Consider the following 19,986-nt stretch of genomic DNA (forward strand, 5'->3'; position numbering starts at 1 on the left):
CCCACCTAAATTCCACAACCTTGAAAGCCAGGATGGCCACCGCAGTCACATGCAAGTCGCTTGTCTACGAGAAGCCGGGGGACCCCGTAGAGGTCCTGTCGCTGAAGGAGAGTCCAGTTCCCTCCCCATCCTCGCTTAAGGATGGGCAGATCCTGATCAAGCTCATTGCGGTACGACGGAAGAGGATGGTGGTACAAGGAGGGGTTGAGGGAGGCCAGATTGTCTGGGACTTGAAAAATCAGAGGAGGCGAGAGGCCCCATCCAGCGATTGCCCTGCATCCCATCCCTGCAGTCGCCCATCAATCCGTCAGACATCAACACGGTGGAGGGCAAGTACCCGCTGCAGCCCGAGCTGCCTGGGACCCCTGGCAACGACGGTCTGGGCAGGGTGGAGGCAGTGGGCCCCAAGGTGAGTATTAGGGTTTGGGACAAGGGGTGTGCCAGTCAGCAGCAGTGGTTGAGGTCTCAGAGGCAGTGGGCAGGTGATGACTACCATACCAGAGCGGGGCATGCCAATCATTACTAGCCTCATCACGTTGAATGAGCAGGGTTGAGTCCAGGCATGCCTCACACAAGGCTGTGTTGCCCAGTACAAGGCCACTCACCAGCACCTTTCCCGTCCTGAGCCCAGAAGTTCTTCTCCTATCAGGCCACCCTTAGCTTTCCTTTCCAACCCCTCCATCCAGGTGTCAGGCCTGAGCCCCGGCGACCAAGTGGTCCCGGTGGCGGCCTGCCCAGGCACGTGGCGCTCCCACGCCGTGGCGGCTGCGAGCAACTGGCTGCGCGTACCCCCCACGCTCTCCCCCGAGGCGGCCTGCGCGCTGTCCATCAACCCCCCCACCGCCCTCCTCATGCTCCGCGACTACGTGGATCTGGCGCCCGGGGACGTGGTGATCCAGAACGGCGGCAACAGCGCCGTGGGGCGGCTGGTGAGCCAGCTGGCCGCCCGTCGCGGCCTGCGCGCCGTCAGCGTCGTGCGTGGCCGTGGCGACGCGGCCGCCGACGCCGAGCTGGCGCGGGAGCTGGAGGGCCTGGGCGCCGCGCTGGTGACCACCCCGGAGCGACTGAAGGCCGACCTGGCGGCCGCCGGGCTGCCCCCGCCCCGCCTGGGGCTGGACTGCGTTGGGGGGGAGGTGGCCCTGGCCCTGGCCAAGACCCTGGAGTGAGCTGCGTGGGGGAAGGGGGGGAAGGCACTGTGGGGATTGTGATAGGGGGGAAAGGGGCGAGATGGAGTGTGGAATGGAGAAGGAAAGGCGGCATGGCAGGGCATTGCGTGAGTTGGAATGGAAACAATACTGCAGTTGAGCCAGGAGGACGAGGTGGTGCTTGAGGGCTGGAGTGCAGTGCTGTCCTATATCTACCACCGGGAGGGGATCATGCCAGGGTTCCTGAGGCGTCTGCCTGATTTCGGACCCCCCGTGTCTGACCCCAAGGACACCCATCCGATGGCCTGCAGGAAGGGGGGCACCTTGGTGACCTATGGCGCGATGAGCAAGCAGCCCCTGGCCATCCCCGCACCCCTCCTCATCTTCAAGGATCTGCGGTTCAGGGGCTTCTGGGCCTCGGGAGGCTTCTCAAAGGTGGGTCTGCGGCGGACCCAGGGGCAGGGGGTGGGCCGGGGTGGGGGCTGACTGGTACGCAGAGGGTTGGGGATTGCGCACGCTGGCTTCCACGGAGAGAATGAGGAGGGAAGGCGCTGGCACAGTGGCAAATTCCAGCCTCACATCCCCTACACCCGTGCAGGATGAGGAGGGTCTGGCGAGGAAGAGGGAGGTCCTGAAGGAAGTCGCAGACCTCTTCGAGGAGGGTGCCCTGGACGCTCCCAAGTGAGTTTTAGGGTGCTCATTTGGGTGGGCTGAGATCTGCTAACCAGGGGTGCATGCCCGTACCCATTGCACCACCAGGCCTGTTGCACAGCTCTGTTCCGGCGCATGGTTCCCCCCCACAGATTCAAGAGGGTGGCGCTGGAGGACTGGAAGGAGGCGCTGGAGTCCATCAAGGACGGGAGGCTCAACTCCAAGCTCGTCTTCTACCAGGACAAGTAGGGCAAGGAGTGCCCCTACGCAGCTGCGCACACGTTAGAAATCTGGGAACCTTGCAAGACAGGCACTGTCTCTTCTCCTCATGAACCAAAGGCCTTCAATGAATGTATAGCACGCTTTGCGTACTCATCAAGAGCTTGTTGGGTTTATGCGTTGGGGAAGGAGGGGACATCTGAAGATGATTGACGACAGGAGTGGGAAGGTGCGCCCGCCCTCGAAGCCCGTGTTGCCCATCGACAAGAGCCGACTTGCTGGATTCATGCCCTGACGAGGCAGCATCCTGCCCTTTGATCCTCGAGAAGAAGTATACCCAGAATGTCAGCCCCGCGGATGTTGGCTTGATGCAGGATGCACCGCTCATACCTCGTTTCGGGTTCGAGGGCAGTCGGAGTGGGGAGGTCCATGTCCGCTCCCCCCCGCCAGGCTCCAGGATACCTACCTTTCAGCCACCGGTGAGGTGGATGAAAAGTCAACGGATATGATGATCGAGCATGTGGGATCGCAAGCGGAAATTCTGGACAATGCGTCTCAATGGAAAGCAGTGGGGTTTGGCGCTGCTCTCCCCCTGCAACAGGTGACCTCTAGCTTGGCTGCATCTCCTCAGACCGAGATGGTACCTTTGATACCTCCTTGTATGCTGTGGAATCCACAGGATCTGCCTCATGAACTGGACTGGGATGCAATAGTGGGCAGAGCAAGTACTGGCCAGCCTCACCTTCCTGCGGAACCAGGTGCGGCGACTTGCCTGATATTCACTGTGTAGCTTTGCAGCATGGCTGCACCCAGGATGGTGGGATGTTCCTCATCACCCGCTTGCGCTCTCATCCTTCCCCATGCCGCCCCTGCAGATGCCCTGCAGATGCGTCTGGAAGCCGTCCGGCCGACGTCCTGGTCATGGACAAACCTGGACCCCACCACTCCCAGGTGGACGCTCCAGAGCAGGCTCCCAACGACCTCCAGTGCCGCCTGGGGAGGGGGCGACGACTCCCGCTCAGAGCTCCCTCCCTTTGAGGAGGTCCCCTCCACACTATTGCCCACGGAGTCACTTGCAGTGCGGCAGCCTGGTGCAGACAAGTCTGCTGGGAAGTGGGGGCGTGGAGGCCAGAGCTCGCTGGCCGCAGGTGAGCAGAGTGGGGAACATGTCCCATGGGCCACCAACTTACTTTTTGTCGGGTGCATCCTTTTCAAATCAGTCTGCGACAGCGCTCTGGTGCCCCCAGGCGAATCACAGCGGTTCATGTGTGGCAACCATGCGGCCTCTGACCGCTCGCCTCACCCACTCCCGATGCCTGCCCCAGCAGCGGAGTCCGCCAGGCCTGCTGTGCCAGAGTCGGTGGCGGCAGCACGGGCAGAGGCGGCTTCTGGGAGCTGGTTGGAGGAGCTGGACGGCAGGGCGCCGAGGCGGGCGGTGCCACCGGGCCTTGCGCACATCCTGGGTGCCCAGCCTGAAGCTGGCAGCAGCTTGGAAGCTGGTCTGCGCAGACACAACCAGGACCCGGGGCCTGGGGTGGGGGTCCAGCCCCATGCACTCTCCGGGGACCCTTCCGCCCCCCTGAACCTGTCGCTCCAGGATCTCTTCAGGTATGGCTGGGTGGGTGTGGGGCTTGAAGGTCCAGCTTGGTTGCGTGTGGGTGTGACTGAGGGGGTGGCCCTCCATCCTGTGGGCGACCCACTGTGCTGGGGATGGTGACGGATGCATTGCAATGTCGCGCATCGGCTGGAGGCCTCCAGGCCCAGTTACTCATGCAAGCAAGGTGCATGCTGATGTAGGATTTCACCAGTTCCACCTACCCTCCATCCCTGCACAGCGGCATCTGGCTGGCCGAGGAGGAGGAGGGGTCAGAGGGTAGCAAACAAAGCGACGGCACCCAAGCGGCTGCAGCAGAGGGCACGCAGGATGAGCCCGCCTCGGATGTGCCAGGTGTGAGGAGGCAGCTGCATGTCCATCTCGGGGTGCTTCTGGGTGTGCAGGCCGAGCAGTCCCCTTTGCAGGTGGGCCCTGGCTTGCAATTCCTTCCAGCTTCCTGTTGTCCAGCCTCCTCCCCCCTCAATGCACTCCTCCCACCAGCGACGCCATCGCCACTGGAAGACATCTTGGGGGTTCAGCCCGGGGACCTTGGCTGGGCCCCGGGCCCGGGGTCGCTGGCGCCCCTGACCAACAACGCCCCCGTTTCCAAGACGCATGGCGCCCCGCTCTGGGTCTCGAGCAACCCTGTCCCCGATCTGGCCCGGCGCTGGGCGGCGCTGGCCCCCGGCCTCGCCCGCACCTGGCCCTTCGAGCTGGATGTCTTCCAGAAGGAGGCCATTGTGCACATGGAGGCGGGGCGCAGCGTGTTTGTGGCTGCCCACACCTCCGCGGGCAAGACGGTGGTGGCCGAGTACGCGCTGGCGCTGGCCAGCCGCCACGCCACACGCGCGGTGTACACAAGCCCCATCAAGACCATCAGCAACCAAAAGTTCCGTGACTTTGGCGCGGAGTTTGACGTGAGGAGGGATGTCAGGGCTGGGATCCGGGGGGGCAAAGGGAGATGTTGGCGGTGATTCCTGTGGCTAGGGGTGGAGGCAGACCCTTCCATTATTCCTAAGCACAGTGCCTCAGGCATCCCTCCCCTCACCAGCCCACCGCACCATCCACCGCACAGGTGGGCCTGCTGACCGGGGACGTCCAGATCAACCCCGACGCCTCCTGCCTCATCATGACCACCGAGATCCTGCGCAGCATGCTCTACAAGGTGTGTGTGTGTGTGTGCTCGGGGGGGGTGGGGGTATCAGTATTCTATGGTAAGGACTGCCGGGGCTGGCATGCAAATGTGGACCTCCGACCCATCCCCAGGTCACTCAATTTCATGGTGGCTCCTGCCCACCCTCACCTCATTCCCCCTTTCCACGCCTGCACAGGGCGCCGATGTCGTTCGCGACATTGAGTGGGTGGTCTTCGACGAGGTCCATTATGTCAATGACGCGGAGCGTGGGGTGGTGTGGGAGGAGGTGATCATCATGCTCCCGCCCCACGTCAAGCTGGTCCTCCTCTCCGCCACGGTGTGCTTTGGGCCTTCTTTCCTCCTTTGTTCAACACCGGGAGGCCGTGTGCTGGGGGGTGAGGAACCTAGGAAGCTGCCAACGATCCAGGCCCGACTCTGGTGCTGGGCTGGGCGGTGTACACTGGCCTCCGCGCCTGCTGAATTGGCACCTCGCCTACGATGCCGTGTGCCTCCATGCTCCCCCGGCGTCCTCGCCGCTCTCCCCACCCAGGTGCCCAATGTGCTGGAGTTTGCCGACTGGGTGGGCCGGACCAAGCGCCAGGTCATCCACGTGACGGGAACCACGAGGCGACCCACCCCGCTGGAGCACAGCCTGTACCACGGCGGCCAGCTGCACACCATCTGCCGGGGCGAGGCGTTCGACCCCGCGGGCTTCAAGGCGGCCGCCGCGGCGGCCGCCGCGAAGCTGGGCAAGGCGGGGGCCGCCCCGGCGACGCGCGCCGAGGCGCAGCGGGCGCTGCCAACAGGCAGGGGCGGCTCGGCCCCTCGTGAGTAGCCATGGCTGCTTTGCTTGAGGTGGTCTCTTGTCACCCTCGACACTGGGGTGGGAGTGCTTGGGGTCAGGTGGGTGTGGCCTGAACCCCTCGAGGCCCCATCCCTGGAGCGCCTCTCCCAGCAGCCTGCGTTGCCACTCCCAGCAAGGCCGAATTCACACCCCACGCCCACAACGCAGGCGGAGGAGGACGCGGGGGCCCATCGCACAAGTTTGGGGCCGGGGGCGGGCATGCCCCTGGGCGGGGAGGCGCCGGGGTCCAGCTGCGGTCGGAGCGCAGCCAGTGGATGCTGCTCATCCAGCTGCTGCAGAAGAGGCGAGGGGGGGACGGGGGGGGGGGGGGGGGGGGGTGTTATACCCCCTGAATCTCTACATGCAAGTCGGACGCAGCGTGTGCACTGCAGCAGGAGGTCCAATCCTTGGAGTGATCGGCCCGAGTGATCTGACTCGTGTGTGGCCCTGCACACTATGCGCCGTCCGCGTTCCGCCTGTACCGTCCTCAGGCAGGAGCAGGCGCTGGTTGATGCCTATGCGGCGGACGGCTGGCGGGGGGGGGCACGCGAGAAGGGGAGACCCCTGCAGGAGATCCAGCGCGCCAAGGACCAGATCCGGAGGTGCCGCGAGATCGTGCGGGAGTGTGTCAGGACCTGCGAGGAGGCAGGTGGGTGTCGGGTCGCTAGAGCTTCATTCCATTCAGAGGATGTGACACTGCCGCTGTGCTTGGTGCCATGCCTGTCAGGCACGCCTCAGTAGCCGGTGTGATTACATTACTTCCCCACCCACACACAGAGGGAGACACCCCAATCCCAGCCAGCTGCTTTGATGAGGAGGGGGAGCTCGACTCGGACGCCATCTTCTGCGCTAAGTGCGGAAATCGGGAAGCTGACGACGTGAGTTCCACACGTTGGCAGGGGCCCAGAACTGAGCGGAAAGAGGGAAGGGCGGTGAGCATCCAATTCTACGGGCCCGTCAAGGCACCTGTTCCCTCCGGTGCCCCTCTGGGTTTGTTTCCCCCCCTGCAGAACATCTCCTCGCCCCGCCCACCCCGATGATGCCTGCGCGGCCACTCAATGCCCCCACCCGCCCACTGCCGACAGGACAACGACATCGTTCTGTGCGACGGTCCTTGCAACCGAGCCTACCACTGCAAGTGCATCGTGCCGCCCCTGGACGTCAGCACCCTGACAGAGGATGAGGGCTGGCTGTGCCCTGCCTGCGACCACAAGGTGAGCCGCGGGGGGGCGGGGGCCTGGGCAGTGCTCATGACTTCACGGTTTCATGATTCATTAAGGGGACCCTGGGTCGCCTGTCCCGGGGGAGTGTATTGAAGAGCGTAAGGCCAGGTGTCCCCCGATCTGCCACCCTTCCCCACCTCCTCTTCACCTCCTTTATGTATCAACAAGGGCCGAGATTGTGGAGGAAATCGCATCCAGGGCCTGGAGATTGTGACCTATCGTCAGTATCTTCAACCCGATTCACTTGAACCTCCTCACTACAGGGAGTTGCTGCCATGCGTCGCGTTCTGCTTCAGCAAGAAGCGATGCGATGCTCTCATCGACAATCTCCAGGTTGTTGTCGGAAGAGGAAGGGGGGAGGGGCATGGGAAGCTTGCCCTTGTTTTGCCAGGCATTCTCCATCAATCTCACATATTCTTGACAAACCAGCCCGAGGAGGCTCTTTACCCCTGCCCCTGCTGGGCAGGGAGCAGTCCACTGTGCTGAAAACAGGCCCCTGCCACCCACCCGGCTCACCTAGCTGCTGCACACCACCCCTCAGACGCTGGACTTTACCTCCTCCAGCGAGAAGAGCGAGATCCACCTCTTCTGCGAAAAGTGCTTTGCCAGGCTGACGGGGACGGATCGGCAGTTGCCCCAGGCAAGGAGCAAGTTTAATTGAGGGGTTGGGCCGGAGGACATGGAACATCCTGGCTGGGCCTGCTGAAAACATGGGAAAGGGAGACCTTTGGCCAGCGTGCAACATGCTTCCATGCATGGTCAAGGAGGGCATCTCCAGACACAGAGCAACTTGGATTCAGCACGCCCCACTCTCGACCCCCCCAACTAACAACAGGTCTTACGGGTCACGGAGATGCTGAAGAGGGGGCTGGGGGTGCACCATGCGGGCCTGCTGCCCATCGTGAAGGAGGTAGTGGAGATGCTGTTCTGCCGCGGCATCATCAAGGTTCTGCTTGCCACAGGTGGAGAGGGTCGGAGGGGCTGCAGCGACTCAGATCGTGAGATCCTGTACCGCACCGGCGATGGCGCCATCTTCAGCGCCACTGCCTGCACCATGACCCTGCATCATCACCTGCTACCAGCTCATTGTACTGCCATCCCAGATGTCCCCCATTCCATCCCTCATGACCATCAGTGTTCCCTCCAAACCCCTCTGCTCACCTCCGATCGCCAGCCTGAGCTCTTGTCTCCCCTTGTCACCCCCCATCCTCCAGAGACGTTTGCCATGGGGGTGAACGCCCCCGCCAGGACGGTCGTCTTCCAGTCGCTTCGTAAGCACGATGGTCACAGCTTCCGGCCACTGCTCTCCGGTGAGTACACCCAGATGGCGGGCAGGGCCGGCCGGCGGGGGCTGGATGCGGTGGGCACCGTCATCGTGGCCGCCTGGGACGAGCTGCCGCAGGAGGGCGACATCCGCCGCCTGCTGACGGGTGGGTTTGGGGCATGGTGGAGCGAGTGGCTGGTGTAGGGTGTGGAGGGCCCTGCAGGTGATGTGAGTGGAATTCAAGCCTTGCAGTCAATCGATGGCTGTGGGCTTCAGGCTGAGAAATGTCGGCATGGACCGGAGCAGTGTGAGCGCCTATGGAATGTCCTTGTCGTCTCAGTTATGATGGTTGGCTAGAGGATGACCTTGTGGGTATGGGATGGCACAAACTCCACGCTCAGTTCCCCCCGTCTCACCCCCTCGCAGGCTCAGCCACGCGACTGGAGAGCCAGTTCCGCCTGACCTACTCCATGATTTTGAACCTCCTGCGCGTGGAGGACCTCAAGGTGGGTCAGAGGATGGCAATTGAGGTCTGGAGGAGGCCCAAGCGCTCTCCATCACGTTCACAAATTGCCACGCATCGCTGCGACCCATGCCGCTGCCCCATGCTGCCCACCCCTCCGGTCCCCCCCCAAATGCCTCGCCCTCTAACCCTGCCGCCACGCAGGTGGAGGACATGCTGCGGCGCTCCTTTGCCGAGTTCCATGTCCAGAGGCGGCAGCCCGAGCTGACGGCGGTGCTGGAGGAGGGGCAGGAGGCCCTGAGGAAGCTGCGCGCCCGCTCCTGGCCACGCTCCCCGCTGGGCACGACGCGCGAGGCGGTGGAGGCATACTACGACGTGTGCGCCGAGGTGGCGCGACTGGACTCCCTGGTGCAGGGGGAGGTGGCGCAGAGCCGCGCCGCCGCGGCAGCGCTGGCCCACGGCCGCCTGGCGCTGGTCACCCACCCCGGCTCGGGCCTGGTCGGCCTGGGGGTGGTGGTCGAGGGCGGGGCGGGCGGCGGCCGCGCGGCGCCGGGGCCGCGCCCGGCCGGCGGTGGTGCGGAGGCGGAGGGTCCCGCCCGCACCATGCTCATGCTCTACTCCCCTGGACCCCGAGACGAGTACGCCGGGGCGGGGGAGGTGCAACGAGACACTGCCGAACCTGCACCGGCTGCGCAGCCGGCGCCCCCTCCCGGCCTGAAGCTGATGGGCAAGAAAAAGGTGGGGGTCGTGGTAGGATTGGGGGGCTGTGTCCTGTGTTTGTGTATGGGGGGAGGGAAGTGACCGGCCTGCCATGCAGCAATTGATGTGGCATGGGGGCTCAAATCTGATGAGGCTCTGCAAATTTACAGTGTGGGCCTTGCCTTCACCTACCCCCTCCAAACCCGTCCCCCCCTCCCTTTCGCTGCTCCCTCATGTACCTTCCTCTTTCCCCATCCCACTACATCTCTTGACCCAGAACGACGACGACGACCTGCTGCTCATGGGCAAGGGTGGGAAGAAAGGAGGGAAGAAGAAGCCGGTGGCAGCCCTCGCTACCCCGGCCCTCGTGCTGCCCCACCGCGGCAGCGTCGCTGGCGCGCAGTACCTCATCGCGGAGGTACCGCTGCGCTGCATCACCGGCATCTGCCGCCAGCGGCTGGCGGACGTGGACGGCCCGGGGGTGTTGCACGGCACGCCCGCCGCGCTCTCCACGGCCGTCTCGGCGCTGCTCCGTGCCCAGGCCGAGGCCGGGCCGTCCGGCGAGCCTGAGACGCTGGACCCGGCCACAGACTTGAAGCTCCAGAGCTACGGTCAGCAGTGGGGGGGGGGGGGGTTGGCGTGAGGAGTGGCGAGGGAGGGGGGGGGTGGGAGTGAGGGTTTTCGGGTCATTCACCCCGTGAATTTATTGCTTTTTGACGCAACTGCACCTTGAGCGATCTGGCTCCAGCTGGATGTTATGTTGTCAAGCGCTCCAGAGGTCTGAAGCTAAGGGCTGGAGTTGGTAGTTTGCTATCATCATCTGCGTATATTCTCCACCCACAGAGGTCGTGAGGGCCGCCAGGGAGCGAACTGTGCTGGCCGCTCAGCGTGGCCTGATGGCAGCCCACTCCGATCCCCTGCTGCCAGAGATGTGAGTTGAGGGGGAGGGTCCAGGGCGATTTGAAGTGGGCTTTGACTGGCAGACGTCAGGCCGCCTGGGGCTGAATGGCCGGACGATCTGGATCCCATTGGCTCATTCAATAGCTCAGCGACCTGGGCAAGCCGGGGACTCCTGCATGGGCTCAGATTGACACATTCATGGTATCCGCCTCAACCTCCCCTTCCCCCATTCCCCCCTTGGCCTCCTCCTTCAAATAACCAAGTACAGGTATGCCATGATCCGCAGCGAGAAGGTGCTGACCCAGCGCCTATCTGTCATGGTCAAGCGGCTGAGCAACGACAGCCTGGCCCAGCTGCCCGAGTTCCACCAGCGCGTGGGGGTACTGCAGCGCCTGGGGTACCTGGACGCGGATCGCATGGTGACCCTGAAGGGGCGGGTGGCCTGCGAGCTGAATTCCGGGGACGAACTGGCCGCCACCGAGCTGGTGTACGGCGGCGTGCTGACGGACCTGGAGCCCGAGGAGGCCGTGGCCCTGCTCTCGGCCCTGGTCTTCCAGGCAAGGCATTGGGGTTGGCGAGCAGATGAGAAGGGGGAGGGGGGGGGGGGGGGGGCGCGGGAAGGAGGCACAGGATGCTGGTGCGTATCAGAGTCACCGACCACGGCTCTCCGACCCGCTCCGGTCATCCACCCACCACGCACAGGAGAAGACGCAGGCGGAGGTGACCCTGCCGCCACGCTTGGCAGAGGCTAGGGACCGGGCGATGGACCTGGCAGAGGCGGCCGGCGTCCTGCAGGCGGAAGCCGGCCTGCAGCTGGAACCCGTGGAGTGGGCGGCCTCGGTGCTCCGCTTCGGGCTCGCAGAGGTCGGTGCGGGGAGGGGTGCATCGGCGCACCTGGGCACCGAAGACGGCGACCGGCAGGAGCTTGATTTGGTGCCGCGGGTGTGATTGCAATCGAGGTGCACATGCGCAGCTGCAGTGATTGTGACTCCCTGCTCATCGACCAAGCGCCCACCGACCAGGTGGTGTACGAGTGGGCACGGGGGACCCCCTTTCACTCCATCTGCGAGCTGACAGACGTCATGGAGGGGACCATTGTCCGGGCCATCGTCCGCCTGGATGAGACGTGCAGGTGAGGGGGGTCTTCACTTCTGTTGGGGTGTTGGCAGGGACTGCGCCTGCTGCTGCGGCACATGGCAGACGCAGAACTCAAGGAACGGCACCGTCGCTGGGGGCGCTGCCCACGCATGCCAAGGGGCCAGTTCAGCAGGCCGCTAATGTCCAGTGTGCCCCCGGTGCAAGTATCCATGCCTTCAACCCCGCTGAAATTCCCTCATTTACACACAGGGAGTTCCGGGATGCAGCCAGGATCATGGGGAATGTGGACCTTTTCAAGCAGATGGAGGCCGCGTCGGAGTGCATCAAGCGCGACGTCATCTTTGCTGCATCCCTGTACGTCACCTGAGCGCGTTGCCCTCGACAACTGTCAGTGATTGTGGAGGGTTCCCTTTGTGACTCAGTGTGGCTGGCTGGTGGGTGCATCGTTGGTGTGCTTTCATGTCTCCTCCATCATACTGGCCCGTCCTGAGCATCCACTTACGAGGAAAGGGTGCCAAGGGCCAAGCTCGTGTGCATTCTTATTGTGATCCGTTTCCAGAAATGCACACAACCTCTGGAGAGTAGAGGACTCGAGGGCACTGGCAAAATGGGGCAAGGCTAATAGAAGGTCAGGTTCTGAACAGACACTGTATTGTAACTCACTGCTAAAAGGACGTCGCACATGAGTATGTCGGGGCCAAGAGGGTGCTCTGGTTGGTGTTGGCTACATATCTTGGCTCTTGAATCAGCTAGGTACTCGTTCCGTCCGGAGGTCTCGGTTCTTGCTGGCAGACACTCACCCCGACACACCAGGCCGTATCAGTGGAACAGCCTCTTGAAGAAGCTGCCCTTCTTGGGCTGCTTGTGTGACTTCACGGCGCTCGAGGTCTGGACGCTCTCAGGACATGCATACCCGTTCCCTGCTGCTGCAGGCCCCATGGGCTGGTGCATGCCGGTGTCGGTCTTGGCCGGGCCGGGCCAGGCCACCGCGGCTCGCTGGTCCGCGGCCGCCCCCGTACGCACACCAGCGCGGCCCCGCTCCCCGCCGGCCCCGGTCGGCGCGCGCTCCGGGTGGTCACCCAGCACGGGCTGGTGCGAGGTGGTGGGCACCACGAAGCTCTTGCGGGCCACGGGGCACAGCTCAAAGCGCCCGGCGCCAAACGCCCCTACGCCGATCTCTGGGGCCGGGGCGTCACGGAGGGCGGCGCGCCTGTCGTGCTCCGACCGCGTGCGCATGCCCTGCACGTCCGCCAGCACCACGCTCTTACGCATCAGCGCTGCGGAGCGGGGTCGGCGCGGTGACCCCGCGCCGGCGCCTTCCGGGGCGGCAAAGGTGACGGAGGCCCGTAGGGTCCTCCGCGCTTTCCCGGAGCTGTTTTTCTCAGGGGACGCAGGTGTGGTTGGCAAGGGGTCTGGCACAGGCCCTGCCTCGTCAAACCCTAACCCTTTCTCCTGCTCCTCCGGGTCCGTCGCCAATTGTGCCAGGCTGTAGGCCAGGCTGCCGACCTGCACGCTCTTGCGCCTCAGGTCTGCCCACCGCGGCCCCTCGGTCGAGCCTCCGTGGCCCACCGCCTCAAAATTGCTGATGGAATTGGAACGCGTCAGGCCGGAGGGGGGATCTGCCGCTCCTGAGGGTGTGGAATCGTCTTGCTGAGTGACCAGCCTCATGGAAATGTGCAGAGGAAGAGCAACTGGGTGCCTGGCACGCTTGCGCTCGACGGAGAGATGGAGCGAGAAACACGGCATTGCAAAAGGCAGCCTGAAACTCCCCAGGCTGCTCACCGCTCTGGCCGTCCATCCCCGCCAGGTCGCCGGCGCTGGAGGACATGGGCCTGGAAAGCAGGAACGCCATGCCCTCGCCAGTTTCATACTGGGCGGGGGGCAGGCGCGAGTTCAGCAGGCGCAGCTCCTTGGGCAGCTGGGGGAGGGGGGCTTGGGAGGGGGTCAGTCATCCTTCGGCAGGGTGACAAATACGCAGCACAGAGTATGTAGAAAGGGCGTAGGCTCCTCTAGGCGAGAACGCCACGCCTGGTGCGCCACTCCTAGGACCTGCTGTGGAGAAAGCATCACTTTCCAGTTGGCCCTCCCCATCATGGCACCAAGTACTTGGGCCGGATGCAAGTGCGGCCGTTCCAGGGCGCCCCACCTGGATCGGCTGCAGGATGTGATGCGACGGCGCACCATCGTTGTGAGAGTGCAGCTTGGAAAGAAGGGCAGCGGGCAGGATGCTCCACTGGCGGCGCACCTCTGGCATGGCCAGGATCTGGGGGATGAGGATGGGGGTCGATCGTCGGGCAGGGGCAGGACATATCTTCCACTCCCTCATTCCCTCGCTGTGGCCTTCACCACCGCAGTCGTGGTGCCTTCTTTCCCCAGTCCCGACACGCTCGGCGTCCCTCCCTCCTGCCCTCCACCTCCCTGTCAAGACACACACCCCCGCCCTCCTTTCCCCCTTCTGGCTCACACCTCGGTGATGGTGGGCCGCTGGATGGGGCAGGGGTTCATCATTGCCTTCACCACGGCATCCAGGTTGTCGCTGTAGCGCGGGGGCAGCAGAGGGGGCTGATTCAGCATGACGTTGCGCTCCACCTCGGCGTCGGTCTCGCCGGGGAAGGCCAAGCGCAGGGTGCCCAGCTCCAGGGTCAAGCAGCCGAGCGCCCACACGTCGCTGGACAGGGAGTAAGCCTTTCCCGCCCACATCTCTGGGCTCATATAGTACGGGGTCCCAATCTATGGGTCAAGATGAGGGGTTGGCAGGTGTTCGGTTGGTGTCAAATGCTCGGCATGTCAACCAAGACCATCCCATACCCTTGCTCGCGCTTCACCCCACCTGAGTGCGGGTGAAGATTCGCTCCAGGATCCTGCTGATCCCAAAGTCTGTCAGCTTGACAGTGTTGCCATTGATCAGGAGGTTCTGCAAGTGGGCAAAGAGGTTGGAGGGCTCAGGCGGCAACGAGATGCCCATTGGGAGCTCCATGCGATCTTGCACTTACTTTGAGTAGATGTTGGTTCTTTTCCCCAATCATACATGTCTGATTAGCATTTTCCTCACCCAAGCTCACTGCTGGTTTGACGTCCCTGTGCAGGATCTTGCAGTTGTGGAGCTCTTCGAGGGCCAGAGCTGTTTGCAGGAAGATGCTCCAAATGCTGTCCTCAGGCACAAAGGAGTGCGCTTCACGCGTATTCCTGCACGGCGAATGGGTGCAATTTATAGTTACACTTGTTTGGTGAAGCCTGAAGCATGCCGTCAGGGAATGCTCTTCAGATGCATATCGTCCAAGGCAAGTATCAAATACACCACACCACTGCGGTAAAATCCTTGCCATCTCACTCGATCAGGGTTGCCACATCCCCTCCCAACACCAGCTCGGTGATTATGCATAGCCACTGCTCCTCCACAAAGGCCTCGTAGTATCGCACGATGTTGGGGTGGGACAGAGACGCCAGGTACCGAATCTCCTCCACTAGACTGATCCGCTCGACGCCGCTCAGCTTGGACATGTCGGTGGCTTTCAGGGCGTACTCCCGCCCATCGTCCACTCGCTGCACCTGATACCTGCAAGCGCATGCACGAGAAAGCAATAGTATCCAATTGGTGAGCGTGACTACCGTGGCTACCGCGCCGGCAAGGATCACCCACTCGCAACTCACACATGAGAGTAGGAGCCGGAACCCAACTCCTTGACGATATGGAAATGCTTCAGCAGGCATAGGTTATGCTGACCCTTGAACGGGTCTAATTTTTTGTGATGTAGCTTGTCGAATATGCTTGGCATGGTGGGAAATCTTCAGCGTTCCTCTTGCCACACCCGTGCCCTTCACCCCAGGAGGGTCCCGGAGGGTTTTAACTCGGAGTCGTGCAGCGCATTTCGGCAGCTCTCCTCCCGCACTGAACGGATCGCGCAACCGAATCAGGATTTCTCCACAGGAACGTGGAGTCCGATCCACTCAGACTGTGGATCGCGATAGCCAAAAACCTCGGCATCGAGTGCGAACAGTGACTCACCGCCCCCACGTGGGAGACAAAGTTCACCCGTGCCCTATTTCTCTTTGTCCGGGAGACCGGTGAGATCCGTAGCAATATGATGGAAGAATTGGAAAGATTTGAAGGCTGTCAATTACCTCCTTCCCAACGACCACCAAGCTCAGACGCGGCGTGTGCACTTCATATGTATCCCATGGTCCGGTTGCAGGGTTAGCCGTATGACTCCTGATCGGAGAACCGTCTCCAGAGGGACTGCGGACTGATCCAGGTTGATGAAGGGGGAGAGCTTCTCGGTACCTCATTGCAGACCCTGCTTCTACATGTGCGCACATGTTGAGTTCACTGCCTCAACAGTGCCTCCATGCCCCTGGAAACCCTGACCTTACCTCATCCACGGCTGTAAAGGTGAACCTTCCCCAGATGCTGGCGAGGATGGCGCGGTAGTTCATCTCCGCCATGGCCTGCCCTGCACAGCTCCGTGTCCCCTGGCTGAAGGGACAGAAGCGGAGGGCTTGACCCGGCTGCCCCTCCACATGTTCGCACTCCGGCGTCAACCACCGTTCGGGGTCGAAGACTTCCGGCCGATCCCAGAGGCCAGAGGAGCGGTGCATGATGAAAAATGGGATCCTGGTTGGTGGGAGGGTGGTGGAAGGGGGGAGGTTGGGTGGCTCTCACCTCCCGTGCCCAACTTGAGCGGCCTCCAAAGCATTCCTTCCATGATGCCAGGCACAGGATCTCCTGGTGCATCAGCCCCCAGCATACCCAAGGGCTCACCAAATGAGGGTCCCCGCAGGTATCCTGTAGCCCAGGATGTCGGTGTCCCTGTCAAACTCGACTGCCGTGCCTTCCGCGGAGACGGGCATGATGCGCAGAGTTTCCTGCGACAGGGAAGGAGTCGGGGGAATCTGCTCAGTTTGGATGCCACGCATCCTTCAGCAGCCTCCTGCGGGTCAGCATCTCCCTTGCCACACGCATACCCTTCTTCACCCTCCCATTGCCTGTACCCCCCCAGCGCCCCCCATCCTACCTTGACGACGGCACTGAGCCAGCGCAGCCTGCCGAGGTCTCCGACCTCCAGCTCCTTTGCGCCGGGCCCACAAAGACCCAGCCCCTTGAGCTCCTCCTCCACTCGTGCCTCGACCCCGGGGTGGAGGCTCACCAGGTACTGCGAGCACAGGGCAGGCATGACTGGATGGAGCTGCATGGTGAGGCACACTCCTGGAGTGACAGCAAGGGGGGGCGGGGCATGGCACGTGCCCAGGGTGCTCGACCGAACCCCCCTCTCCCTCCCCCTTCCCCTCTCCCTCACCAGCGCCCAAGCCAGGGTGTTGCCGGTGGTGTCTGCCCCTGCCACAAACATGTTGCTCAGCTCTGACAGGAGTCTGGCCTCAGACAGGGGACCCTTGGTGCTCGGGTCCAGGGTGCTCAGGAGCAGGGACCCCAGCGAGTAAGGGGGCAGGTCGGCCGCACGCAAGCCGCGCAGCAGGGCGCGCATCTCGGCCTGGAACACCCTCGTGGCCGCATTGGCCTCTCGCACAGACTGCCCAAAGAGAAGAGGGAGGGGTGCGCTGTACGTCTCAGGCCAATCATTCATCGACGTTCCGTCGCCTGCATGTCTCTGGGTGTATGAATGACGAGCGGCAACACCACTTGGCACATCCTCACCCTGTCCCAGCGTGCATAGCGCCTGAAAGGGTTTGCGCTGCGTTTGGGCACCTCGTGCATCATGGCCTCAAAGGCTCGCATGATGGCGTTTGCGTGCATGGAAGGGGAGCCGCCATATGCCTGAAGGATGGCGCGAGCATGGGGATGGGGCTCAGAGGGAATTCAAACGCGCAGACTGGGGGTCTGCATGGTGGCATGGACGGTACGATCCATGGAAGCTGATGTTGTGGCCAGAGCAAGGTGCGTCAACCATGAGTTCCAGCCAGGACGGCTTGCATGGGGAGCATCGGGTGCATGTGATGAGCTGGTGGAGGGCAATGCAGGTCCCTCGACCCCGCCTCCGCAGGCGTCATCTCACCTCCACCGAGCAGTATGCGTGGTGGAAGCCCAGATGGCCCACGGCATCAAAGCTGGCCCTCAGCATGAGGTCTGCCACGTCCAGCGGGGCGCCATCTGTTGCATGGCTTGCCAGCACAGCATGCAAGGCCCTCAGCACTGGGCGGAGCTCCGGGAAGCCCTGCCTGCCCAGGGTCGGGGAGGGTTGCGAAATAGCCTGGGCATCTGGCCGCTCCCAAGGGCAGATGATACATGTTCTGGCTAAGCCAGAAGAGGTGCGCTGGAAAAGCTCAGCGCTTGGCGCCCATACATAAGGCTGCGGTGCGAAGAAGGGAAACAAGGAGCCTCATACTGCACAGTGCGCCTGCCCGTGGGCCCCAGCATCCCACCTGAGGCTGGAGGCGCTGAATGCGGGTGCCGTGCCTTTCCTCACGGCCCTCCACAGGGGAGAGGCCGTGCGAGCAGACACCATGTTGGGCTCCCCGCACTCGGAGTTGAACTGTGGGAGCGCAGGGTTTATGTGGTTGCGAGGGAGGGTCTGCCTGCTGGGTGCTCACGGGTCCATGCAGGCGACGAACCAGCGCCTGGAAAACCCACCACCCCTCCTCTGTCTTGCGGGAAAACACAAATGCCACGCAACAATCACGCACCATGTTGCCAACATGATACACGATGTCAGGCTTCTCCGCCCCGCCGCCCAGCCGTAGGGCGGCGGCCGCAGCCCTGGGGTCCGACAGGACCACCAGCCGGCTGGTGAGCAGGCGCAGGGAGTACACCGGTCCCAGCTGGGTCGCCCAGTCAAAGAGCCGGAGGTGGTGCTGGGGGTGGGCGAAGTCGGAGAGGTGGCCCAGCAGCCAGGAGGGAGTTGGGGGGATGGGGAGGCGGCGCAGGCAGGCTTCGTTGCGTGCCAGGCGCAGCAGGCGTGGCGTCGAGATCAGGGCGAGGGCGGCCAGCAGAGCCGTGAGGAGGAGGGGATGCCATGTGGCGCCTCCAGGCAGAAGGGTGCGGGTGTGTGCGAGCGGGGAGGGCAGGATGGCCTGGGTGATGAGTATGGGGAACTTGGGATCCATGATCTGTGGATGCTGGGACCGGAATCCCCAACTCGCCGCGATGCCGACCGCGGCAATGTGCATCTGATGGTTGCCCTGCCTGGCATGACGCTGCGCGGGTGAAGGGCAACAATTGCGCACGGACTTTGGGGAGACGAGGGGCCGGAATGGACGTCGTCGCCCTGCAGGATCCGCACCTGGAAAGCATGTCCGGAACCTGCGATCCAATTTTATGCACCCCGTTCCGTCAGAATAGAGTGATTCCGGCACCATGCGAACGAACACGGAGGACAGTGGAGAGGAAGTTTCTCTGTTCTTGCAGGGTAAGTTTTATCGGGGTGTTCTAAGCGAGCAGAGAGAAAGGGAGGGCTGTCGAACGATTTGTGAGCCACGACCAATGCGTCTTTGCAACACCTGGTAGCCTCAGCGTCATGATCAGCATACCTCCTCCCAGGCGATATCGAAGGCGTGGCGGAGGTCGGGCTGTCCACCCCAGCCAACGTGGTCGAGCGTGCCCTGCGCGAACCTGCCTCCTGGGCCGACTCCAACTTCTTCGATTCCTTTGAGGACGACATCGACGAGAGCGACATGCAGACCTGAGCTCGCCCCTGCCCCGGAGAGGCATGGATGCGGCTGCCGAGGAGGAACTCTCGCGCACCTACCTGGAGCTGTACGTCGACTATCGCATGACTGTTACTGGCCTGTACTTTACGCCTCTCCGAGGTGATCAGTTTGGCGGGAGGAGTGGGGTGTTTGTTTTGGCTCGTAAGCAGGCTGCAGTGTTGTACACTAAAGAACGATGCCGGGCCTTGCCCCCATGGAGGTCCGCTCCATCCAAAGTGCACTGGCTCTCCCACCCACTCCCTCCAGACTGTTCCACTTGCTGGCCACTCCTGACCCCTGATGCCCAACCCCCTCGTCGCAGATCCGCAGACCCCTCCCTTCCACGCCGGGATCCAGACGCTGAGCGCCCGATCTCACGGTGCACCCCCAAGCCCGAAGCAAGCGCCCCGCCAGCCCACAAGGCCCGAGTGAGGCGCCTCCGTTATCGACCCCCGCCCAGCGCGCACAGCAGGCCGCCGCCGGATGGCCTCCGCGCCGCACGCTGCCCAGCAGCGCCGGGATTCCCAGGCCGCTCTGATGGCCATGGGCGCGTACGAGCGGCACAGGCGCCTGCTGGCCTCACTGGCGCGCTATGGCGCAGGCGCCCGGGGACAGGACCCCCCCGCCCCCGCGCCCCTGCCCAGCCGCACCGATGCCGACGTGCTGCGCGACAGCTTCCGCTTCATCCGCAGCGATGCGGAGGACGCGGCGGGCGACCCCTGGGAGGTGCGCCTGGCGCGGCGGTACTACGCGCAGCTGTACCGAGAGTACGCCATCGCCGACCTGTCCCGCCACCGCGAGTCCAGGCTGGGCTTGAGGTGGCGCACGCAGCGCGAGGTGGTGGCGGGCAAGGGCCAGTTCTCCTGCGGAGCCGTGGTGAGACGGTGGGGGGGGGAGGGGGGGGGTTTTGGGCGCCCCGCCCCCCTCGGGCCTGCACAGTGTCGTGCAAGGGCCTGCACATGTGTGCCGTGGGTAGCATTGGAGCCATGTCGCCTGGCTCGCCTGCTCCGTGCTGGCGTTTCAACCACCCTCAAGACCACATGCTCGTCGGCCGCTGCGCAGGGGTGCGAGGAGCGGCGTGGCCTGGCCTCGTTCGAGGTGCCCTTTGCGTAC

General features: G+C 63.4%; 4 protein-coding genes across 4 annotated transcripts in view; 3 read left to right on the forward strand and 1 right to left on the reverse strand.

The window, feature by feature from the left end:
• Positions 1-32: 32 nt before the first annotated feature.
• On the forward strand, positions 33-11,602 carry F751_2480 (Helicase SKI2W; the record flags this gene model as incomplete). The annotated part of the gene is made up of 25 exons (XM_011400232.1): positions 33-170; positions 293-409; positions 687-1,162; positions 1,457-1,580; positions 1,744-1,826; positions 1,949-2,041; positions 3,851-3,963; positions 4,111-4,526; positions 4,685-4,774; positions 4,941-5,081; positions 5,295-5,440; positions 6,080-6,237; positions 6,366-6,466; positions 6,674-6,802; positions 7,332-7,451; positions 7,647-7,773; positions 8,026-8,241; positions 8,502-8,581; positions 8,743-9,276; positions 9,515-9,848; positions 10,081-10,168; positions 10,406-10,685; positions 10,840-11,001; positions 11,160-11,269; positions 11,485-11,602. The coding sequence occupies 25 exons, from the start codon at positions 33-35 to the stop codon at positions 11,600-11,602; spliced, it is 4,494 nt and encodes a 1,497-aa protein (XP_011398534.1).
• A 315-nt stretch (positions 11,603-11,917) lies between these two features.
• F751_2481 (hypothetical protein) lies at positions 11,918-12,727 on the forward strand (the record flags this gene model as incomplete). The annotated part of the gene is made up of 1 exon (XM_011400233.1): positions 11,918-12,727. The coding sequence occupies one exon, from the start codon at positions 11,918-11,920 to the stop codon at positions 12,725-12,727; it is 810 nt and encodes a 269-aa protein (XP_011398535.1).
• F751_2482 (putative serine/threonine-protein kinase nek2) lies at positions 12,055-18,354 on the reverse strand (the record flags this gene model as incomplete). Its single annotated transcript, XM_011400234.1, has 16 exons — positions 12,055-12,607; positions 12,674-12,863; positions 13,018-13,153; positions 13,382-13,498; positions 13,702-13,965; positions 14,066-14,149; positions 14,298-14,421; positions 14,567-14,791; positions 15,602-15,847; positions 15,995-16,098; positions 16,248-16,385; positions 16,530-16,760; positions 16,886-17,005; positions 17,244-17,406; positions 17,611-17,720; positions 17,872-18,354. The coding sequence occupies 16 exons, from the start codon at positions 18,352-18,354 to the stop codon at positions 12,055-12,057; spliced, it is 3,288 nt and encodes a 1,095-aa protein (XP_011398536.1).
• Positions 18,355-19,416: 1,062 nt separating this feature from the next.
• The window catches only part of F751_2483 (FRA10AC1-like protein), a gene marked incomplete at both ends in the record, with an annotated part of 1,664 nt that continues 1,094 nt past the window's right edge, over positions 19,417-19,986 (forward strand). Inside the window, one exon of the mRNA XM_011400235.1 lies at positions 19,417-19,749. Coding sequence (XP_011398537.1) covers positions 19,417-19,749 — 333 coding nt within the window. The remainder of the gene's footprint in view (positions 19,750-19,986) is intronic.

Source organism: Auxenochlorella protothecoides (genome assembly GCF_000733215.1).
Source record: "Auxenochlorella protothecoides strain 0710 unplaced genomic scaffold scaffold24, whole genome shotgun sequence".
NCBI lineage: Eukaryota > Viridiplantae > Chlorophyta > Trebouxiophyceae > Chlorellales > Chlorellaceae > Auxenochlorella > Auxenochlorella protothecoides.